Source organism: Prosopis cineraria, unplaced genomic scaffold (genome assembly GCF_029017545.1).
Source record: "Prosopis cineraria cultivar Desert tree isolate PC_DT_omini unplaced genomic scaffold, ASM2901754v1 PC8, whole genome shotgun sequence".
NCBI lineage: Eukaryota > Viridiplantae > Streptophyta > Magnoliopsida > Fabales > Fabaceae > Prosopis > Prosopis cineraria.
The window spans coordinates 710,954-729,464 of NW_026555339.1; the positions used below are offsets into that span (position 1 = coordinate 710,954).

General features: G+C 36.4%; 2 protein-coding genes across 2 annotated transcripts; one reads left to right on the forward strand and one right to left on the reverse strand.

Moving 5' to 3' along the window:
• The first annotated feature begins 1,876 nt into the window (after positions 1–1,876).
• On the forward strand, positions 1,877–6,235 carry LOC129318706 (thermospermine synthase ACAULIS5-like). Its single transcript, XM_054963621.1, has 11 exons — positions 1,877–2,045; positions 2,775–2,841; positions 2,946–3,040; positions 3,570–3,672; positions 3,797–3,885; positions 4,139–4,295; positions 4,373–4,448; positions 4,599–4,657; positions 4,763–4,899; positions 5,136–5,850; positions 6,093–6,235. Exons 1-10 carry the CDS (start codon positions 1,972–1,974, stop codon positions 5,221–5,223), a joined length of 945 nt encoding a protein of 314 aa, XP_054819596.1. The 5' UTR covers positions 1,877–1,971; the 3' UTR covers positions 5,224–5,850; positions 6,093–6,235.
• A 9,567-nt stretch (positions 6,236–15,802) lies between these two features.
• On the reverse strand, positions 15,803–17,460 carry LOC129318692 (protein BIG GRAIN 1-like A). Its single transcript, XM_054963595.1, has one exon. It carries the CDS (start codon positions 17,194–17,196, stop codon positions 15,853–15,855), a length of 1,344 nt encoding a protein of 447 aa, XP_054819570.1. The 5' UTR covers positions 17,197–17,460; the 3' UTR covers positions 15,803–15,852.
• Positions 17,461–18,511: the final 1,051 nt, after the last annotated feature.

Consider the following 18,511-nt stretch of genomic DNA (forward strand, 5'->3'; position numbering starts at 1 on the left):
TCATTATTTATCATCAAGTATCAAATCCTCCGAATGCAAATTAAATATCCAAGTGCGTGCATGATACTGTTAATCACGTATCAGACAGTTGTCTTAAAACTTACGGTTTCAAATGCGTTCTTCTGTTGCGTGGCTGACGTGAATGTACGTATATATGCTGTTATAACTTATAACTGATACGATTAACATAGCCAGTGGACTCTAGTATTATGGGAATATTAGCACATCTACGCAAACTGATAAAAGAGATTGCACTCACTTCAGGACGATTGCTTCGTTATGATTTTTTAGGGGCTCGTTTGGTGACCGCCATGTAAACTTCTCTGATATGCTTTAGAAATTAGAAAGATTGGTAACGAGCTCACTGTAGTTTTCTGGTTTTATGTATTTTTTTAATGGAAAAATTAGGAATAGGTCCCATATAGCATATTTATTCAAATGGATTTGTAAAATTCAGAAATTACAATCAAATTGAGATTGAGTATATATTTGTAGTTGGAATGCAAAGATAATGCTGCCTTTATTAATTTGGCTCTCACTTGTAACTACAACTTCAAAATTTATAAGTAAAAAACTGTAATTCATGAGTTGAATTTCCCTTTTAATGCTTAACATTGCATGTAATCTCCGTAGAATTAATTATGCCTATTTCAAGCTATAATTGGAATTTAAGGAAAGCAATGGAGCTCATTTGGGATTTACATATTTAGCTTACAAGTTGTTTAATGTTATGCTTGATTAATAAAGCAATTGACAATTAATTTGGCCTTCATTATAGCTTCGCAATTTACAACTAAAATTCATAATTTATAAGTCAAATTTATTATTTAATGTTTGATGTGACATGGAGTATTTGTAAAGTGCTCGATGTTCAAAACTAAACAAAGCTCATTCAGGATTTACACGTTTATCACACAAGTTGTTTAAAGTTAGATTGAATTAATAAAGCTCTTAACGATTAATTTGGCTTGTACTTATAAGTTACAATTGCAACTTCATACTCTCTTTGTTCTTATGTATAAAAAATTTTTTAAAATTTTTTTGTCCCCTAAACATAAGGGGTTGTCGGCATATTTTTAATAAATATACCATTATATCCTTGTTAAATGAGAAAAAAAAGTAGTACTCTCATTAATTTACCCTGAAAAAAGAGATTTATTTTTTATTTATAATAATTATGGACAAAATTAAAATGTTGTTGTGCTTTTAATTAGATAAACAATTTTTATTAATTTACGTGATTCAATTAAAAATATTTTATATATATAGAGACGGAAGGAGTAATTTACAAGCAAAAGCTCATAATTTACAAGTTAAATTTTTCATTTAACACTTGATATAGTATGGGGTTTTCATAGAGTTAATCATGGCTATTTAAGGCTATAATTAACATGGGGATGTAAAATTCATAATTTATCTTATAGCTATAACTTTAAGTAGGCACAATTAATTTTCTGAGGTTTTCATCTTATATCAAGCATTAAATAAAAATTTTGACTCGTGAATTATAAAATTTTATTTATAAATAGTGAAGTTTTAGTTATACGTGAAAGCCAAATTAATAAGTATAATATTATATTTGCACCCCAACCTCAAATTGTATTCAGGTTTTAAGGAATTTGTTTATAATTTTTAAATTTTATAAGACTTATTTATAAATAAATTTTTTGTGTGAGACTTATTTTTATTTTTTTTTAATTTCAATATTTATATGGAATTACAGATCATAGCCCTGCAATACGTACGTTACCCACACCGCCAGAGGGTCATGCGGATGGCATGGCACTGGCGTGTCTGATCAGGTGCAAGTAACTTACCTATAAAAGGAAGACCTTCTCACGTTTCCCTCCCTGCTCTGCGCGTTACACTTGTCCGGTTCTCCCTTCGCAATTTAACCATGGGGGAGGCTCCCCAGGTTCTCTACGTCACTAGCTTCTCTAAATTGATTCCATTTTCAAACTCGCCGGCAATATGGATCGTGATTCTCCCGTCTGGTTTGAGGAAATCCTCGACGCTGATCTCAAATGGTCTTTTGCTCTCAATAGGTTCTGCAGTCCTCTCTTTCTTTTAAATCAATCTTTGCACCTTGCCGCATCGATCTGTCTTTTACACTCGGTGCCAGTTTGGTTTGCATCCAGAATCGATTTTTAAAACAAAATTAGCCAAACAGCATAATCGATTAAACATGCTAACATGGATTTTTTTTTTTTGTTAATCTATTGATACTAGCTTCTGGTTCCCATTTTACCATGTTAATAATAAATAATTTGTCAATAATTCATAATTGTGTTAAATATAGTTTAACAAATTTATTAATATTAAATATAACTTTATCAATAATTTAATTTTGAAAAACAATGTTTTTATAATAATTTATACAACTAAAATTAATTTCGATATCCAATAGATTACGTTATAATATAATCAATTATGATTAAAATATACTCTTTTTGTTAAAAAAATAAGGCATTTTTAACCGAATTTTATCCCCCAATAAAATAGTTACCTATTTTTTAACTAACCATATTTTTTTATATTTACTTTTATTAAACACTTTATAATAAATATAAAGTCATTATCAATAGTGACACTTTTGAAAAAAGACAATGATTACACCTTTAAAGACTAAAAATGCCTTACTTTTTTAAACATCTAATTCTTCAAAAAATACTTTATATTTTTAAATGAAAGAAGTATTATTTAATTAATTATTTTCATAATTTATTATATCTAATTGAAATACAAACGAGCATTCATTCATTTCATTTTTTCAGTGTGCTCCATAAAGGGAATAGCTTTTATCAGGACATAGCTCTCTTAGACACCAAACATTTTGGGAAGGTCTGGTTAATTCCGTCAATCAATCTTCTTCTAAACTTCGATTTCTTCGGATTATGCAGAGGGATAACAGAATTATTAACTCAGTTGTTGTGAACAACATTTAGGTGCTGGTGATTGATGGGAAGATGCAGAGTGCTGAAAAGGATGAATTCGTTTATCACGAATGCTTGATTCATCCCGCTCTCTTATGCCACTCCGAGTAAGTTTCAGTTATATATCGATTTAAACATATTCAATTACGCATATGCGTTTTGTGCAAACCTCCCCATCTTACAAATCGGTTCATAGCCGTACGTCAGCAGGTGCATGTATTGAGCATCAGATATATGTATTAGGTGTGATTAGAAATTAATGAATGAACTAGTTGACATACTGGAAAGCCCTGATAAAATATTTCAGAAATCCCGTGCTCATAATTTTGAGTTATAGTACATGATCCCCCCCTTCTCTCGTGCCCCCCAGCTCACCCATTCACCAACAAATTTTTTTTTTTTTTTTACGTCATTATTGTGATCGGTTAGATCGAGTTCGATAGTCATAGGCAGCCTGTATAAAACAGTTCACTTAAAAGCCCGCATGTGCTATCAGATATTATCTTCACAATTTAGCGTCCAATTGTAACAAGTTTAACGGAGGATTACGCCTCTTCTTCCTGCACTGAAGGGCTCTTTGAAGCCTTTTGACTTAGATGAAAAGGCAAATGGTAATGTTATTTAGTACTGTGGCAGCCCCAGAACCGTCTTTATAATGGGAGGTGGCGAAGGCTCTTCTGCGAGAGAAGCACTAAAACACAAGTCAATAGAGAGAGTGGTCATGTGTGACATAGACCAGGTTACTGCTGCACGACATTCGCTCCTGAGCCGTCCATCTAATCACAAGTGTTATCATACGATTGTTGAATATATAATTTTAGGATCGAAGTATTAACAGTTCAAAATAGATCTCATTTTTTCAGGAGGTGGTAGATTTTTGCCGAACATACTTAACGGTTAATGAGAAAGCCTTTTCTCATCAGAAGCTTGACCTCGTCATCAAGGATGCCAAGTAAATATTCTTTCTTTGCATGTCATCAAGGAGGTGGTAAATATTCTATATATCCTTCGCTTTATTTAGGACATATGTTCTTGACCACTCTTTGAAATAATTAAAAGCCAAGAGGTCAGTTTTCTCACCATTATTTATTAGTTAACACTACAAAGTATTTTCCATTGCTTCCACAGAATTATTTACAATTATACATGTTCTTTATTTTCAAAATTAATGAGGCTTGAGTATTGATATAAACGTCACGTTGAAGGGCTGACTTACAGGAGAGAAACGAGAAGTTTGATATCATTGTAGGAGACTTGACAGACCCTGTTGAAGGAGGACCTTGCTACCAACTCTATACTAAATCCTTCTATGAGGAAATACTCAAGCTTAAGCTTAATGAGAGAGGCATTTTTGTTACTCAAGTAGGTTATTAGGAACAAGTTTATTTGGTGAGAAGATGTAGCCAGTGATAACTTTCAGCAAATTCTCGTCTTTCCAGGCTGGACCCGCAGGCATCTTCACCCACAAGGAGGTCTTCACCTCCATCTATAATACAATCAAACAAGCCTTTAAATGTAAGACTCTAATTCGAACCTCTTGCTTAGCTATTCAGATTATTTTGAGAAGTCAATGAATAGCTAAGCCAACAGAACGCAAGAACAGATTGTTCAGTTTCAAGATTTCAATTAAAATCAAGATTTTCTCCCTTATCATGTCTTCTGCAGATGTGATGGCATACACAGCTCACGTACCATCTTTTGCTGATACTTGGGGATGGGTTATGGTATGCAAAAAGATGGCTTTGCTCTAATAAAATTGAGAATAGTTGGAGGTTTAACGCTGAGTTATGATCATCCATATTCATGTGAATCTCTACACTTCCTCTTAGGCTTCGGACCATCCGTTCTTGATTGGCGCTGAGGAAATGGACAAAAGAATTGAGCAAAGGATAGATGGAGAACTGCTCTATCTTAACGGCGCCACGTTTCACTCCTCTGCTACCATGAACAAGACCGTCTCTCAATCGTGAGTTCATTTTTCTGTCAAGTCACATTCAAAGTCAATTTCTCTACGCAAATTTAAATTTTCATACTCCACATCTTTTAGAGACAAGATGTTTACTTTCAATTCACAAACGAGACGGTAACTTGTAATGCCTTTACTGGACCTTCTTAGAAATTGTTATATGAAGAATTTGGCGATAACTATCACCACCATGTTAGTCAATGGATTTTAACATCCACGTCGTTGTTTTTCTTCAGGTTGCTAGATGAAACTCACGTGTACACAGAAGAGAATCCTCGATTCATTGATGGACATGGTTTAGGCTCCAGGGCGATTCGAGACTGAGGTCTGACACCTCAAGTTGAAGGAATGGCTAAACAGAGAAAAGGAGGGGGGGTAGGGTTGGATGTGCTAAACAAATAGTTTAAGAATGAAAGCCAAAGAAATCAATTAGCAATTTACTATTGTTTCATTGAATTGGTTTGTAAAAATTGTCGTTAGTTTCGCATGGCGGCTTCAATGGTTTCTCATCCATGAACTCTTGACCATTTTGATATTATGTGAATGAATTTTCAGGCATTCCTTCAGACCGTTATTTTATTTTATCGGGGACCGCCATCCGGACTCTGGTTCATTGGACTTCTTGACAATTATGATCTACTTGCCTCTTTCAGATGCATTTGCATATAGACTTGTTAACTTTATTAAATAAAAATTAGAAGAGAGAGAGAAAATAATAGCCAAACAGGTTACGTGGCAGAGATAGAGAGATCAGAGTACTGATGCTATGAGCAATGCATCAAGGACGGCTGGTTTGAAGTGTTCTGTGGGCACCAAGCCGCCAAAGGTTATAGGGAAAGCTGATGAAGTCGAAGCCATTTTCGTGGATCCATTCACTGATCCTCAAGAATCCAATGGCCTTGGATACTGGTTGGACAAGAGGGCGTGATAAGCTAAGAAGCACCGATACAGGTACGAGTATCAAATATGATATGGTATGATTTTAAAATACGGAAACGGCTATATAAATTATTAAATATTAAATATTTAAATATATACATATTTTTAATTTTATAATTTCATATTTAAAGTTAAAAAGTACAATTTTAATATGTCCAATAAATCAACACTCAAGATCTAAGATCATATCCGTGCTTCCCAGCTCAAGCAGCAGATTTAACAATCAATAAGAGTTTAAAAAATATTTTTAACAGCCTGGCAGTTGCAATACCCAAAACCAGAATCTAGCATATCGAGGAGTGGGAACTTGAAGTCTTGAATATATGGGAACCAGAGAATGCCAAATGTGACAGAGTGCTAGAGAAGAAGACGAAGAAGAAGAACTTACCTCAAACTTGGAGAGCCAGGGTGACGGAATCACGGGCTAAACTGTTGAAGAAATAGAGCGCCTTGAGAAGAAGCACTGTGAGTCCAGAGTCAGTGACTGAAGCGACAGAGCTCGGACCTCAAGTGAGACAGAGCACCGTGAGTCGTGATTGAATATTGAAGAAGGACGATGCTCGGACACGACGGAGAGATAGAGCGAAGCTCATGCAAGAAAGGGGATACGATTGACTGAACTGGATGAAGCTTAGTTCACTGATTTCTGAAAATGAGAAAAAAAAAATCAAGCAAAAATGCTGAGTTCTGGGCATCGCCCATGTCCGACTAAAACTGAAGAAGCAGACGCGACGTTTCTGCGTCCTGAACGGATGTCCATGTTGGATACATATCCAACATGAACACGCTAGGATTTTGCGCGTTTTCGTGCTTCCCAGGTGATAAGATGAGAGGTTGAAAACAGAGATTTTCAACTAATGTGTCATCCTACTTGACAGATTATCTACTAGGTCTTGGGGGATGAGGGGAGAGGGGTTTCACCATTTTTTTCCCCCTCCATTCCCTCCATTTTCTCAATCCTCGATGATTGGAGAAATAGAGGAAAATGGAGGGAGAAAAAATGAGGATGAGGTAATCGTCTGGTACTACTCTATTGTCTTTGCAATGTTTTAAAATCATATCGAACATTAAATTAAATTTAAAAAAATAGTAGATTACAATTTTGATAAGTCGATTGGGTGAACTGATAGTTGAATCAATAATAAAACAATTAAATAAAAATTAATAATAAAATATAAAAATTCAAATAAACTAATGGAAACAAAAAAATAAAATTCAAAATGAATAAAAATACATTTAAAATCTAAAAATAAAAAATATTTTTATAAACATAATAAAATAAAAGAAAAATTAATCTTTGATTTTTATAGTTTTATTCAATTTTTAAGTCTTTATAATTTTTTTCTTTTTTATTCGATCCTTGTAATTTCCTCAGTTATAGACATTAATCACTAGAGTTAAATTCTGTTAATTTCAATGTAACGGTGTTTGTGGTTACTGAGCTGGATGATAGAGGATTCTGATTCAGTGTACCATGGATTAAAATTGCCACATAAACTTTAAAACAAAAATTCAAAAAGCAGAATAGACTTTAACTAGAGACGAGAGTGGCGCTTGTAGCAATTGCCGCGCGATGTGAGAATTGTTGGGGTGGTGCTTGCAGTGACGAAGACAGTGTGAGAATCGTTGCTAATATCGCCACCATCGCAATCGTGTTCTCATAGTTTTTAATCGTTGCTGATGCCATGTGTATCTTCTGCATGTTTGCTTATATCCGTTACGACTTCAGGGTGCGAAGAAGAACTTGAAAGTAGATCTAGCAATGGTATCACTGACAATTGAAATTTGCTTGAAAAACAGAGGTGGAATTTTCAAAATCAAAGAACCTAAATGAAGGTGTGTTATCCAATTAGCTCTTTGACATCATGTTTTATGTTTATTTCCAACAAGGCATGTACTCATGATTTTGTTCCACCCCAAACCTAATTAGGTGCCATGAAAGTACTTTTCTTAAATGAGAATGATGAACTAAGAAAGAGAGGATATTTTTGTAAGAGAAGCAATGAACAATCTTAATGTCTAAAATTGTGGTGTTTTAGACGCAATAAGTATGATTTCCTTATGAAAAGGACACCCAAGGATTGAAAATGATCAATTGAAGGATGGGCTCGATTAAGTTTGTGCTCTCGTTGAAAGGTTTATGAGTGGTTTTTAGGTCTCCCCAAAAGTCTGTACACAAACTCAGAGCCTAATCAACATTTGTAACCATCTTAGCAACCATTCCACTCTGAAGTTAATGGATTTTAACGATAGGGAATTGATAACTACAATTGAAAAAACTATAAGGAGTTAACAAAAAAGGAAAAAAATTACGAGAACCTCCTTAAAATTTAGGTGAAATTAAAAAAGGTTGGGAGATTATTTTTCTCTAAAATAAAATATAGTAGTGATTTTGATACTCTCAAAGCAAGCACATTGCACAAGAAAGTAGGGGAAAAAACTGATGCGACGTTCCTACTTTCTAGATCACTAACATTTCTTAATATCTTGTCTATTAGTTTTAAATATTTAGTTATTTATTTTAAGCTTTTTACCCTCTTCTCTTAGAAGCCTTGAAGCCTAAATGTCACGCTTCTGTCTCTAATTTTTTTATTAAAAAATATTTTTACTTTATCCTCAAAACTTAATACTTTCTTTTCTCTTTTTGTGCAGTATTGAATAGTTTGGAATGCAAAAGTCAAGGCAGGAAATCTAAATACAAGAAGGATCCCTTGGCAGAGACTTTTCGCTCAGGTTTGCTGGAACATCTGGAAGACGCGTTGCAAGAATATCTATTCTGGAGAAATCTCTCAAAATGTCAACATTGCTTTCTCCAATACCCAACAAATCACCAACGAAATGAGGCTTCAATCCAAAGTTAACCTCCTAAGTCACGATTGCAAAAGGCTAGAGGTATAACAGCACGGCATCCTTACCCCACCCCACCAGAGGTCTTTTTGGACTGGACTCACCCCACCTTCCCGAGGTCTTTTGTCCATGCTGGGCCAGTTCCTCTCATGAGGCCCAAACCGGCATTCAGTACTGGTGGTACAGTGCTTATTCCTCACCCCACTCAAGAGGTCTTTTGGAACCTTTCCAGATTCGATCCTCCAACCTCTACCACTTTAACGAAGTTAAGGCTGAATCTGGTCTGGAAAGGTTCCAAAAGATCTCTTGAGTGGGGTGAGGAATAGGCACTGTACCACCAGTGCTGAATGCCGGTCTGGGCCTCGTGAGGGGAACTGGCCCAACATGGACAAAAGACCTCGGGAAAGCGGGGCGAGTCCAGTCTAAAAAGACCTCTGGTGGGGTGGGGTGAGGACGCCGTGCTGTTACATAAAAGGTGCCTTTTATATAACAGCCCTTTGGGTCACCACTGCCTCTTCATGGTCTTTTCCCAGCGCTAGACACTTCCCTCTCACAGGGTAATGCGGCTTTAGCACAGGTGGTATTGAGTCAGTTTGACTCAGTGGTACCAGACTTAGCCTTAACTTCGTTAAGGTGGTAGAAGTTGGAGGTTCGAGTCTGGGGAGGTTCTAAAAGACCCTCATAAGGGTGGGGTGAGGAATATGCTCAGTACCACCTGGGCTAAAGCCAGCATTACCTTGTGAGAGGGAAGTGTCCAGCGTTGGTAAAAGACCCTGGAGAGGCAATGGTGACCCAGAGGGCTGTTATAGGCCCTGATAGTGTCTGCAGAACATACTGGTGAAAGATTGATTCTTGAATCCTATCAAAGAAAGATCTGACATGGAATTTTGATGCTAATATCTTCAAAGACAATGTCTTAAAGAACTATAAGAATACTCCAATAAGAAGAGAAATAAGAGTTTGAGTTACACCATTTAAAATTTTTGTGGCAAGTATAGATCACTGGGCCCTGTGATTGATTAACAAAACCCAAGCGAGAAGAATCAAACCCAGCCAAATGAAGACCTGGACACTCTTCTTCAGTCCATGAACAAAATATAGCACCTTTTTGCTCAATTCAATCAAGAACGTAATGACGTGCATTATCTAGTTTGTAACTAACATGCCACAAAAGATCACCAACACAAGCACACACCATTTCAAAAACTCCAAACTCTAAATGGTTGCGTTTTTCAGTTCATCAACAGTCAAGCTAACCACCAGACACCCCATAATAAATACAAACACAATCCATTCAATTAACACCGTAGTGGTTACTCTCTTACGCTTCCCTTTGCTCAACTCAACTTCTCTATAAACGATTTCATCCTCATCCTCTCCAGCCGGCCCTGGAGATACCATAAAGGGTGTCTTGAGGGTAATGAAAGAAGTTATGGACGATGTTCTATTGATGATCTTGGATTTGCTATTTGGTGAACCTTTATTGAAGGAGTTTGTATATGGTGAATTAACAGCCAACTATCCTTGCAACGTGAAATCATCGTTATCATCAAACAATGCGGCATTAACAGGGTAAGGTTGTTCACTAAATCTTGATTTGGGTTTGAAATACACTGACCTCGTCAGCGACTTTCTTCAACCAAGGTTTTCATTGCCAGGAGGATGCTTGGATGGCTTCCTTGGGCTGGGACTAAACCGTATTTTAGGGGAAGCACTGTTTAAATGCGGAGACTTCAATGCCGCACACCCAGTATTGACTTCATTACATTCAGCCACTTTGGAGTCTTGCACAGAGATCGCCGCCACCACTTCGCCAGCATTAGCTGTTTTGTTCTCTGTCATGCTTGCTTCGGTTGATCTCGTAACTTGATTCCTGTTATCGCCATCCATTAAGATCTCTAAGCTTAGTGAATGAATAAAGATCAAGTCTCCTTAGAAATGAACTTGGAGACTAAACATAACACAAAACACACTCGTGTGTGGAACTACTAACTACACTCTAGATTAACTGTGCCTTCTTGTTGTAATGGCAAATGAAAATAGAGAATTCTAGAATAGCAGAAAACACTAGCAAACATGATCTCCCACTATCCTAAGCTTTATTGGGTTGAAATGGAATAGTAGTTGATGTGGCTGCGAATTTAAAGTGTCAAAGGAACTAGTTGAAGGTGGATTTGAAAGACAGAAGCATCATATTTTTCCTTGGATACTATATTGTGCTTGAATGCCAAATCGCTCCCGGGGGAAGCGTGGAGAGTGGGACATAGATGACAGTGGTTTCGCATCACGAGAAGGCTTTTGATCATGAAATAACACTAATTAACATATGTTCATTTATTAAACAATCATGATTAGTTTGCTTTCCTCGGAGCTAAACATAAGTTAATTAGTGTTATTACGTGATAGTGCTTATCTATTTCCCCCCTTCCTTTCTTTCATTAACCATCACTAAACCAAACCAGCATTGTGGGGATACTTGGACTACTTGTGATCGTTTGAATGAATAAACTCTCACTAATCTTCATTATTAATTGATAAATAAAGAAGCTCCCATTCATTAAAACAATAATAATAGACGCATTGGATCGAAAATATTTGATAGTTTTTTCGTGGTATTTAAAGAGAGAAAGAATGAAAAGCGAAATCTAATTTTATACCGTAATATTATATCATTAGAATTTTGGCATTTCCTTTATTTACATGTTTTCTTAGAGCTGTGACTTCTAGTGAGTGACTAGTTACATTATATAATGTGGTTAATCTTTCTCAATTTGATACTTTTAATATAAGACAAAATTAATATGCTTATTAAAAAATATTAGTTATAACCTTAAAATTATAAAAAGATATACTCCTTCCATTGTTTAAAAATGTAAGGCATTTTTAATTGAATATCACCTTCCAATAAAGTAGTTACCTACTTTCAAACTAACCTTATATTTTTATATTTATCCCTCTTAAACACCTTATAATAAATATAAAGTCATTATCAACAGAGGTATTTTTTAAAAAAGGCAATAATTACATTTCAAAAGACTAAAAATGCCTTACATTTCTGAACATCCAACTCCTCAAAAAATGTCTTATATTTTTGAACGGAAAGAGTAAAACTTTTCATTTTTATCTTGATTGATAAATATAATAAATCATTGTTTAGAAATTCAAATGATCACAATAAATGAATAAGGGGTTAAATTTTAAAAAATACTCAATCCACTTTAAATTATAAGATACTTTTAAAAAAAATTTCACATACTACTAAACTTTATTAAATACACTCAACAACTTTATCTTTCCAAAACAAAAATATAAATTTTTAAAAATACTCATCATTTAATATATTGAAAAGAGAAATGACATAAATTAATTATAAAAAAAATATTAAAATTGATTCATTTAATGAAACTTTAATTTACATAAAATGTCTTATATTTTAAGATGGATAAATTTTTTTAAAAATATTTTATAATTTAAAATGAAAGAAGTATTAATTACCCTAACTTTTCCTAATATTCCTTATATTCAGGATACAGAAGGGGGGAAAAACTTTGAAGCTTCGTCTCATATTAAAAATAAGGAAATAAAATGTTGCATCAACAAAAAAGGGGCTGAATGATTTCATTTAAAAAAGTCAGAAAATAATCAACTTGCGCATATTAAATACATAGATCACGCAGCTGAACCTTATGAAAGCGTGATCTGTTCGAAGACAAGCGAGCTGGTGGAGCAGTTGGTTATCTGATCAATGTATACTTTAACGGAGGACAGCAATTAATAGATCAGGCCATCGTGTGCAGAACAGGCGTGTGCTAGACATTCAGGGTTCAAACTCCTGATAGATTTTTTTTTTTTAAGGTGCATATTTATCAGAAATCTGGATCTCAAACTCTGGCAATTAATTATATGATTATTATATATGATATAATTAGAAGGAGATAAACAAAAAATTGGTGTAAAAATAGATAGAGAATAGAATGCAAATATTATTGTTTTGGAGGTATCTTATTTAATCATAGGATTGTATAGTATTACAGGAGAGCATGACAGAGGGAAGAGCGTGATGGTATGACAATTGGTTCGGATGCAATAATAGAGATCACAGAGTTCAGTGATGAATCATGAACTGACGTGGGGCAGGCCAGTTAATGAATTCTATATTTTTCTATTAAACTATTTGGACTTCTGATTGCATTCCAGATTCCACGTCCCAGTAGCCAAGAGAGCGAGGGATTAAGGAGCTCTGGCCCAGAGGAGGCCCAAGTATCGTAACGTAGGATCGAAGCCCACAACCCACACACCAGGAGCGAGCATCTTGTTCAATACTCCATTTGTTGAAAAACAAAAAGCATTTGTTCTTCTTTATCAAGAAAGTAAAGCATTTTTTAGATAAAATGTTAAAAATTTAAAGCATTTTAGATCTTTTAAAATGTAATTAATGAGATTTTTCCTAAAACATCTTTATTTAGGAGAGTAATTAATAAAGTTGTCTCATTAAAATACTCTATTAAATAGAAATAAATATAAAAAGAGATTGTAATTTTAAACGTAATTAACTAATTTGTTGGCATCATAAATCATTCACCTATAAATGTCTTATAATGTTAAGTAAAGGGAGAATTATATCATATACGATGATCTTGTAAGATGAGGAGCATTTATTTAATTGGTAAATATTTAACTTATGATTTATAACATTGTGGATTCAAAACTTGTAATCAATGTAAATACTTTATAGGTGAGTGATTTTTTAAATATTTTTATAAATGATCTTTAAATTCTAAAAGCATGATGTTAAAGTGAACCGAGCCCAGCTAAGCGCTCTCAGTAGAAAGACAAAAAATGGAAATGAAGATGTGATAAGTGGGAAAAGCGAGGACGGAACAAATGTGAAGGGAGTGAAGTGGTAAGACCGGGGAAAGACGTACTTCGGAGGATAAAGGAAAAGGAAGAGAGTGGCATTAGAATTTAGAAACTCTTTGTCTCGGGATCGCCACTCGGTCCATTCCCTTCCCTTTGTCTTTTGGTCTTTTTAAAGCAAAAGTCGCTTCGGCCTTCCATCCCATCCACTTCCTTCTTCTCTTTCCCTCTCTCTGCTTCAAATACTCCCCACCCCTTCTTCTCTTCCCTTCTTTATTATATACTCTTTTAGATCTAACTTAGCTTGCTAGGTTGCATATTATTGCATCATTAGTCATCTCCATGCCAACTAGTTTTTCTCTTGACTTTTAAGGCATAAGGCTACAGTGATTATAAATGGGCTAATTAACCAATCCTTTCATCACAAGGGCTACATGGGAATCTAGTCTACTCTGGGATCGCCATTAAGAAGTCAGGGAATATTATGATTATCACATGACAATATGCCACCGATAGCAATTCATTCATTAAAAAAAAAAAGAATTATATACATGCAGTCTCTAAATAGCATGCAAAATTATTCGTCATCTCATCATTGCTTGGCTTCTTTGTCTCGCACATACCCACCGTACGGAAATCCATGTCCATCCAAACAAATTTAATCCCGTTCTCTCATTATTATATTTTTCCATGTTTACTAACTCTGCGTCTCTCTCTCTCTCTCTCAGTTGCTATATATAGAGAAACATGGCTTTAATTTCTGCACTCATTTTCACCCCTCAACACCTTAAAGTAAGTGCGTTAAAAACTTCAAAACTCGGCAAGCTAGTGTTCCCTCTCTCCATCTATGTAGACCGAGTTACGGATGCGCCACCCAAGAATGAACAAAATAAACAGCTATGTAAGTATAAGGAACATCATAGATTTCTATAATGATATGATACTTGCTTGCTTGTGTATACTTTTGACTATAGGAAGCGATTCCTTTTGAGTGGGTCTCCCTTATTTCGCACAACCACCTTGTGCATGCTTATCGTCACGTAGTAATCTTAATTTTATATATATTACTTTATGTGAGTAGGGCATTATTACGTCTATTCCCGATCAACCCTACTAGCCTGGTGTCTCTTTTCGATGCTCAACCATAATTTAAAATACCATTATATATAATCAACCAGCATTGTTTTTTGCTTATGCTTTAAACGCAAATTAGGTTAACCGGTTAGACTAATGAATTAATTTCTTAGCCAGTCCAATTAATAGTTTTGGACGGGTTAATGAATTAGATTATACATACTTTTCTTATTCTTTGGACCTATAAATGATATTATTTTGAGTTAAAAAATAATCATAACTTGGTTGCACTTACCCATAAACTATTATTTTAACTAGTTTAATGATCATCTTGAAGTTTAGCAGCTCGCCCATTTTAATTAGTTTCCTTCAAGTACAATCTATACACTACTAAAATAGAGACAAAAAATTTTGTGAACGACTTTAGTTATTCTTTGAATGTTGGGGTTGGTGATGGAAGCAGAGTCTGCAAGTAATGGGCCAGTACAAAATACTAGAATGGGACAGAGGAAGGGAGGGAGGGAGGAAGAAAGAGAATGAAAGCAAAATCTTTATTAGCAATCCTCACTTTCTCTATTCCCATGGACGACGAAGATCTGCCTTTCCCTTTACCATCACACCCATCTCATTTTGCTTCCGATTCCCATCTCGAATCTCTCATTTTCCCTCTCTTCTTTTTCCTCCCTTCTTTCTTTTCCTTCTCCTTCAAACTTCGATCTCTCTTTCAGTATCTCTCATTCTGAACGTTACATGATCGCGATCGAGAATGAACGCATCCCACCACTTGCTCTCTTTTCTAAAAATCAAGCACCTTACTATTCACACTTTTCTCCCTCTTCTTTCTTTCTTTTTTTTTTTAAATACAGCATTTGCTTTTTTCTTAAACATTTCGTCGTCGTTCAAGATATCCGAAGATTCTACGTACGGTTCACGCTTCGTTGCTTATGCACATGGATTTAGTGTCAGATAGGTCACAGAACAGACATCAATCAAACTCTTGATTGCAAAAAACGTACGGCCATTGGCAACGGCAAAATGAGTATTGAGGCGACGACTGATTTTGTATACAATTTATTCTCATGGCAACGCTCACAATTCATATATCAAGCTGAAAACGGCATATATTTTTATGGATCCTTATCAAACCTTTGATTAGAATTCACACTTCACAAGAACACTTGAAACAAAATTTAAATTGGTCGTGTATAGTTTATAATATGCCTCTACTGAACCGAACTACATTACGAGGCCATTAGCAATGGCGCGATTTGTACTAACATGAGTAGTCTCATACACCGGAAGCTCCTCACTGTACCTAGCGTCTCCCATGACCGCCAAGTGATCAAGCTCGAAAAGATCCGAACTTGCATAGCTTGCTGCGTCGCCGTCGCCGTCGTCTTCATCCTCATCGTCTTCCTCAACTACATCTGTCCTGAGGGGAAAATCACTCAAAATCAAATCGCTTTTCCTCTGGTTTTGATGATACTCCTTTAAGAACGCTCTGGCAGCTTCTTCCACTCGCTTGCTCTTCTCCATGACTGGGACTTTGAGTTCTTCATCAATGTTCTTCTTATAACCAGGCGATCCTCCGATTTTCCAGGCGGTAGGCACCGACACGGGCATTAGACTAGTGTCCTTTTCTTTGTACAAGCATTTATGCCCACAAGGTCGACTGTCTTCATCGACGATCACGCTTACTGGGTAAAAACGCACGGATCTCTTCACATCTTTACGAAGAGAAGGCGAGGTTTTGCTCAAGCAAGACCGTGAAAATGAAGACGCTGACGAACATGTCGAAGCTTGACCCGACTTCGATTTCCTCTCTGCGTTTACGTCTTCGCACCCTCCAACAGAGCATGTACTCGAGCTCTTGCTTTTCTTTGTATTCCCTGGTGTAAACAGAGCGTTGAGAAAATTCGTGAGCTTTCCCCCTGGAGAAATTGGTTGCTTCGCCTTCTTAATATTCTCGTAAATCTTTAGAGCCCTGGATTTACTCTTTATTAATCCTTCCTCATGAACGTCGTAAGCACGCATTTCTCTCTGTTTTTGTCCTCTATCTTTCTTCTCTGACCTATCAGACCTGACGGACACACTGGTCTTCACTGGCTTGGGCCTCGGAGGCGCGAAACACGAGGCCTGCGATCTCACTCCGTACATGGACTCTGTGTCAGATGAAGAGAAACCTCCAGTACTGGAATCAGAAGAACTAGAAGTGGAACTGAAAAACAGAACATCATGGTCGTGATCATGATGATCAAGATGTAGTTTTGTGTCCAGGTGATGATGACTCCGCTGGTGCGTCCTCTTGGCATCGACCTTTTCGCTCCATTTCTCTACCAAACAAGCTCGGCGAAGATTAGCCTTGGCTATTTCCTCCTTCTCCACGGTTCTGTTACATTTCTCAGTGCTTCTGCTGTGTTTCTTCGCCATTGTTTCTCTGTGAAACTTCATTTCGCGGGACTCCCTCTCGCCTTCTTCGATGGAACGGTAAATCTTGTCGAGCAGAGTGGAAGAGAAGGAGGGGTTTTTGGGGTGGTTAGGAAATGCGGGTTCCCCGAGTGTCTTCTCCAACATGTACATGTCTGGTTGGTACTTGGTAATAAATCGGCCAAAAGGAATGATTAGCACGGGTAAAAAGAGAATGATGAACAAGGACAAGCACGAACAAGGAAAAAAAAAACTTTTAGAGAGAGAGCTTCAAAAGCTGCGAGGCATGATTGAGGAGAAGGATAGATGGAGTAGTGGTTGTTGGAAATGGTAGAAGAAAACGTGAACAGGGGTAATTGATGGCTGTCTAAGAGACGAGGAAGAAGGTAGGAGAAAGTTTGAGAGAAGCAATGAGAACACAATGGCACGCTTTGAAGGCCAAGGGAACAGGAATAGGTCACACTTTATAAAGGCTCGTCACGCGCCTCCATTCCCATCCTCGTTGGCATCTGCTTACGTGTCAAACAAATCAAGCCTCGATCGGCCTCTACTTTTACTTCTCTCTCGTCCTCCCGAATTCGAATTTTTAGCCGTTGATCATGTTGAACAGACACGGGAATGAATTATACCGTGTATTCCAACGCCATGCCCACTTTGAGAACCAGCTCATAGGGAAAAAGGCTACTCTTGATGGCTTTGTTTAAAATTAAACACACCAGATTCCTTTTTCATATTAGGTTTTGGTATCTTCTTATAGGTTAGAATCTGTTTCGTCCTTGAATTTATGTCCTTTTGTCATTTTTGTCATGTACATGTATGGTTGACGAAGGGCATAGAGGTTGGTTGGTCATGAGTTGGTATATATATTGTAAAATTACAATGATTGACAGAGAAATGGGAACTAAGGAAAAGTGATGAATCACGTAGCAGAACAGTGGACATAATGAGGAAACCAAATAGTAGGTGTAGATATTACTCACTGTATAGCAAGTGAAAACAACATTTTACGCTCTGGAGTTGGGACTTGTTATTATTGGAAATGGATGCTCCTGAGCACAATTTGCTCTGCTTTTTACCAACAAAAAAGATTTAACAACTAAAAGCTTACAGCTTATGGGTGGAGATGAATAATCACGCAATCCAAATTACTCGGCTAATGACTATGTTTAGGGATTTCTGGGGCCCATTTTGCTACTGCTTCACTTGCCTTTGACAGTGATAGCAGCTGTTGCTCCCAAACAAAATGGTAAGTGACGTAGGGGGTTAAAAGGTGAGAGAGAGAAACAAGTGGCACCACACAAAGTTATATGTGCTATGCTTTATCTATGGACCTGTAACCACGAGAGGATTAACTGAGGGAGCCTGTAAATTTGGTCAGTTTAATCATGAATCATAACCACACTCCAAGGAGCCTCTTGCTTCTAAAACTGATTATGAAGCGCCGCCCATCAATCACTCAACGGCTCTT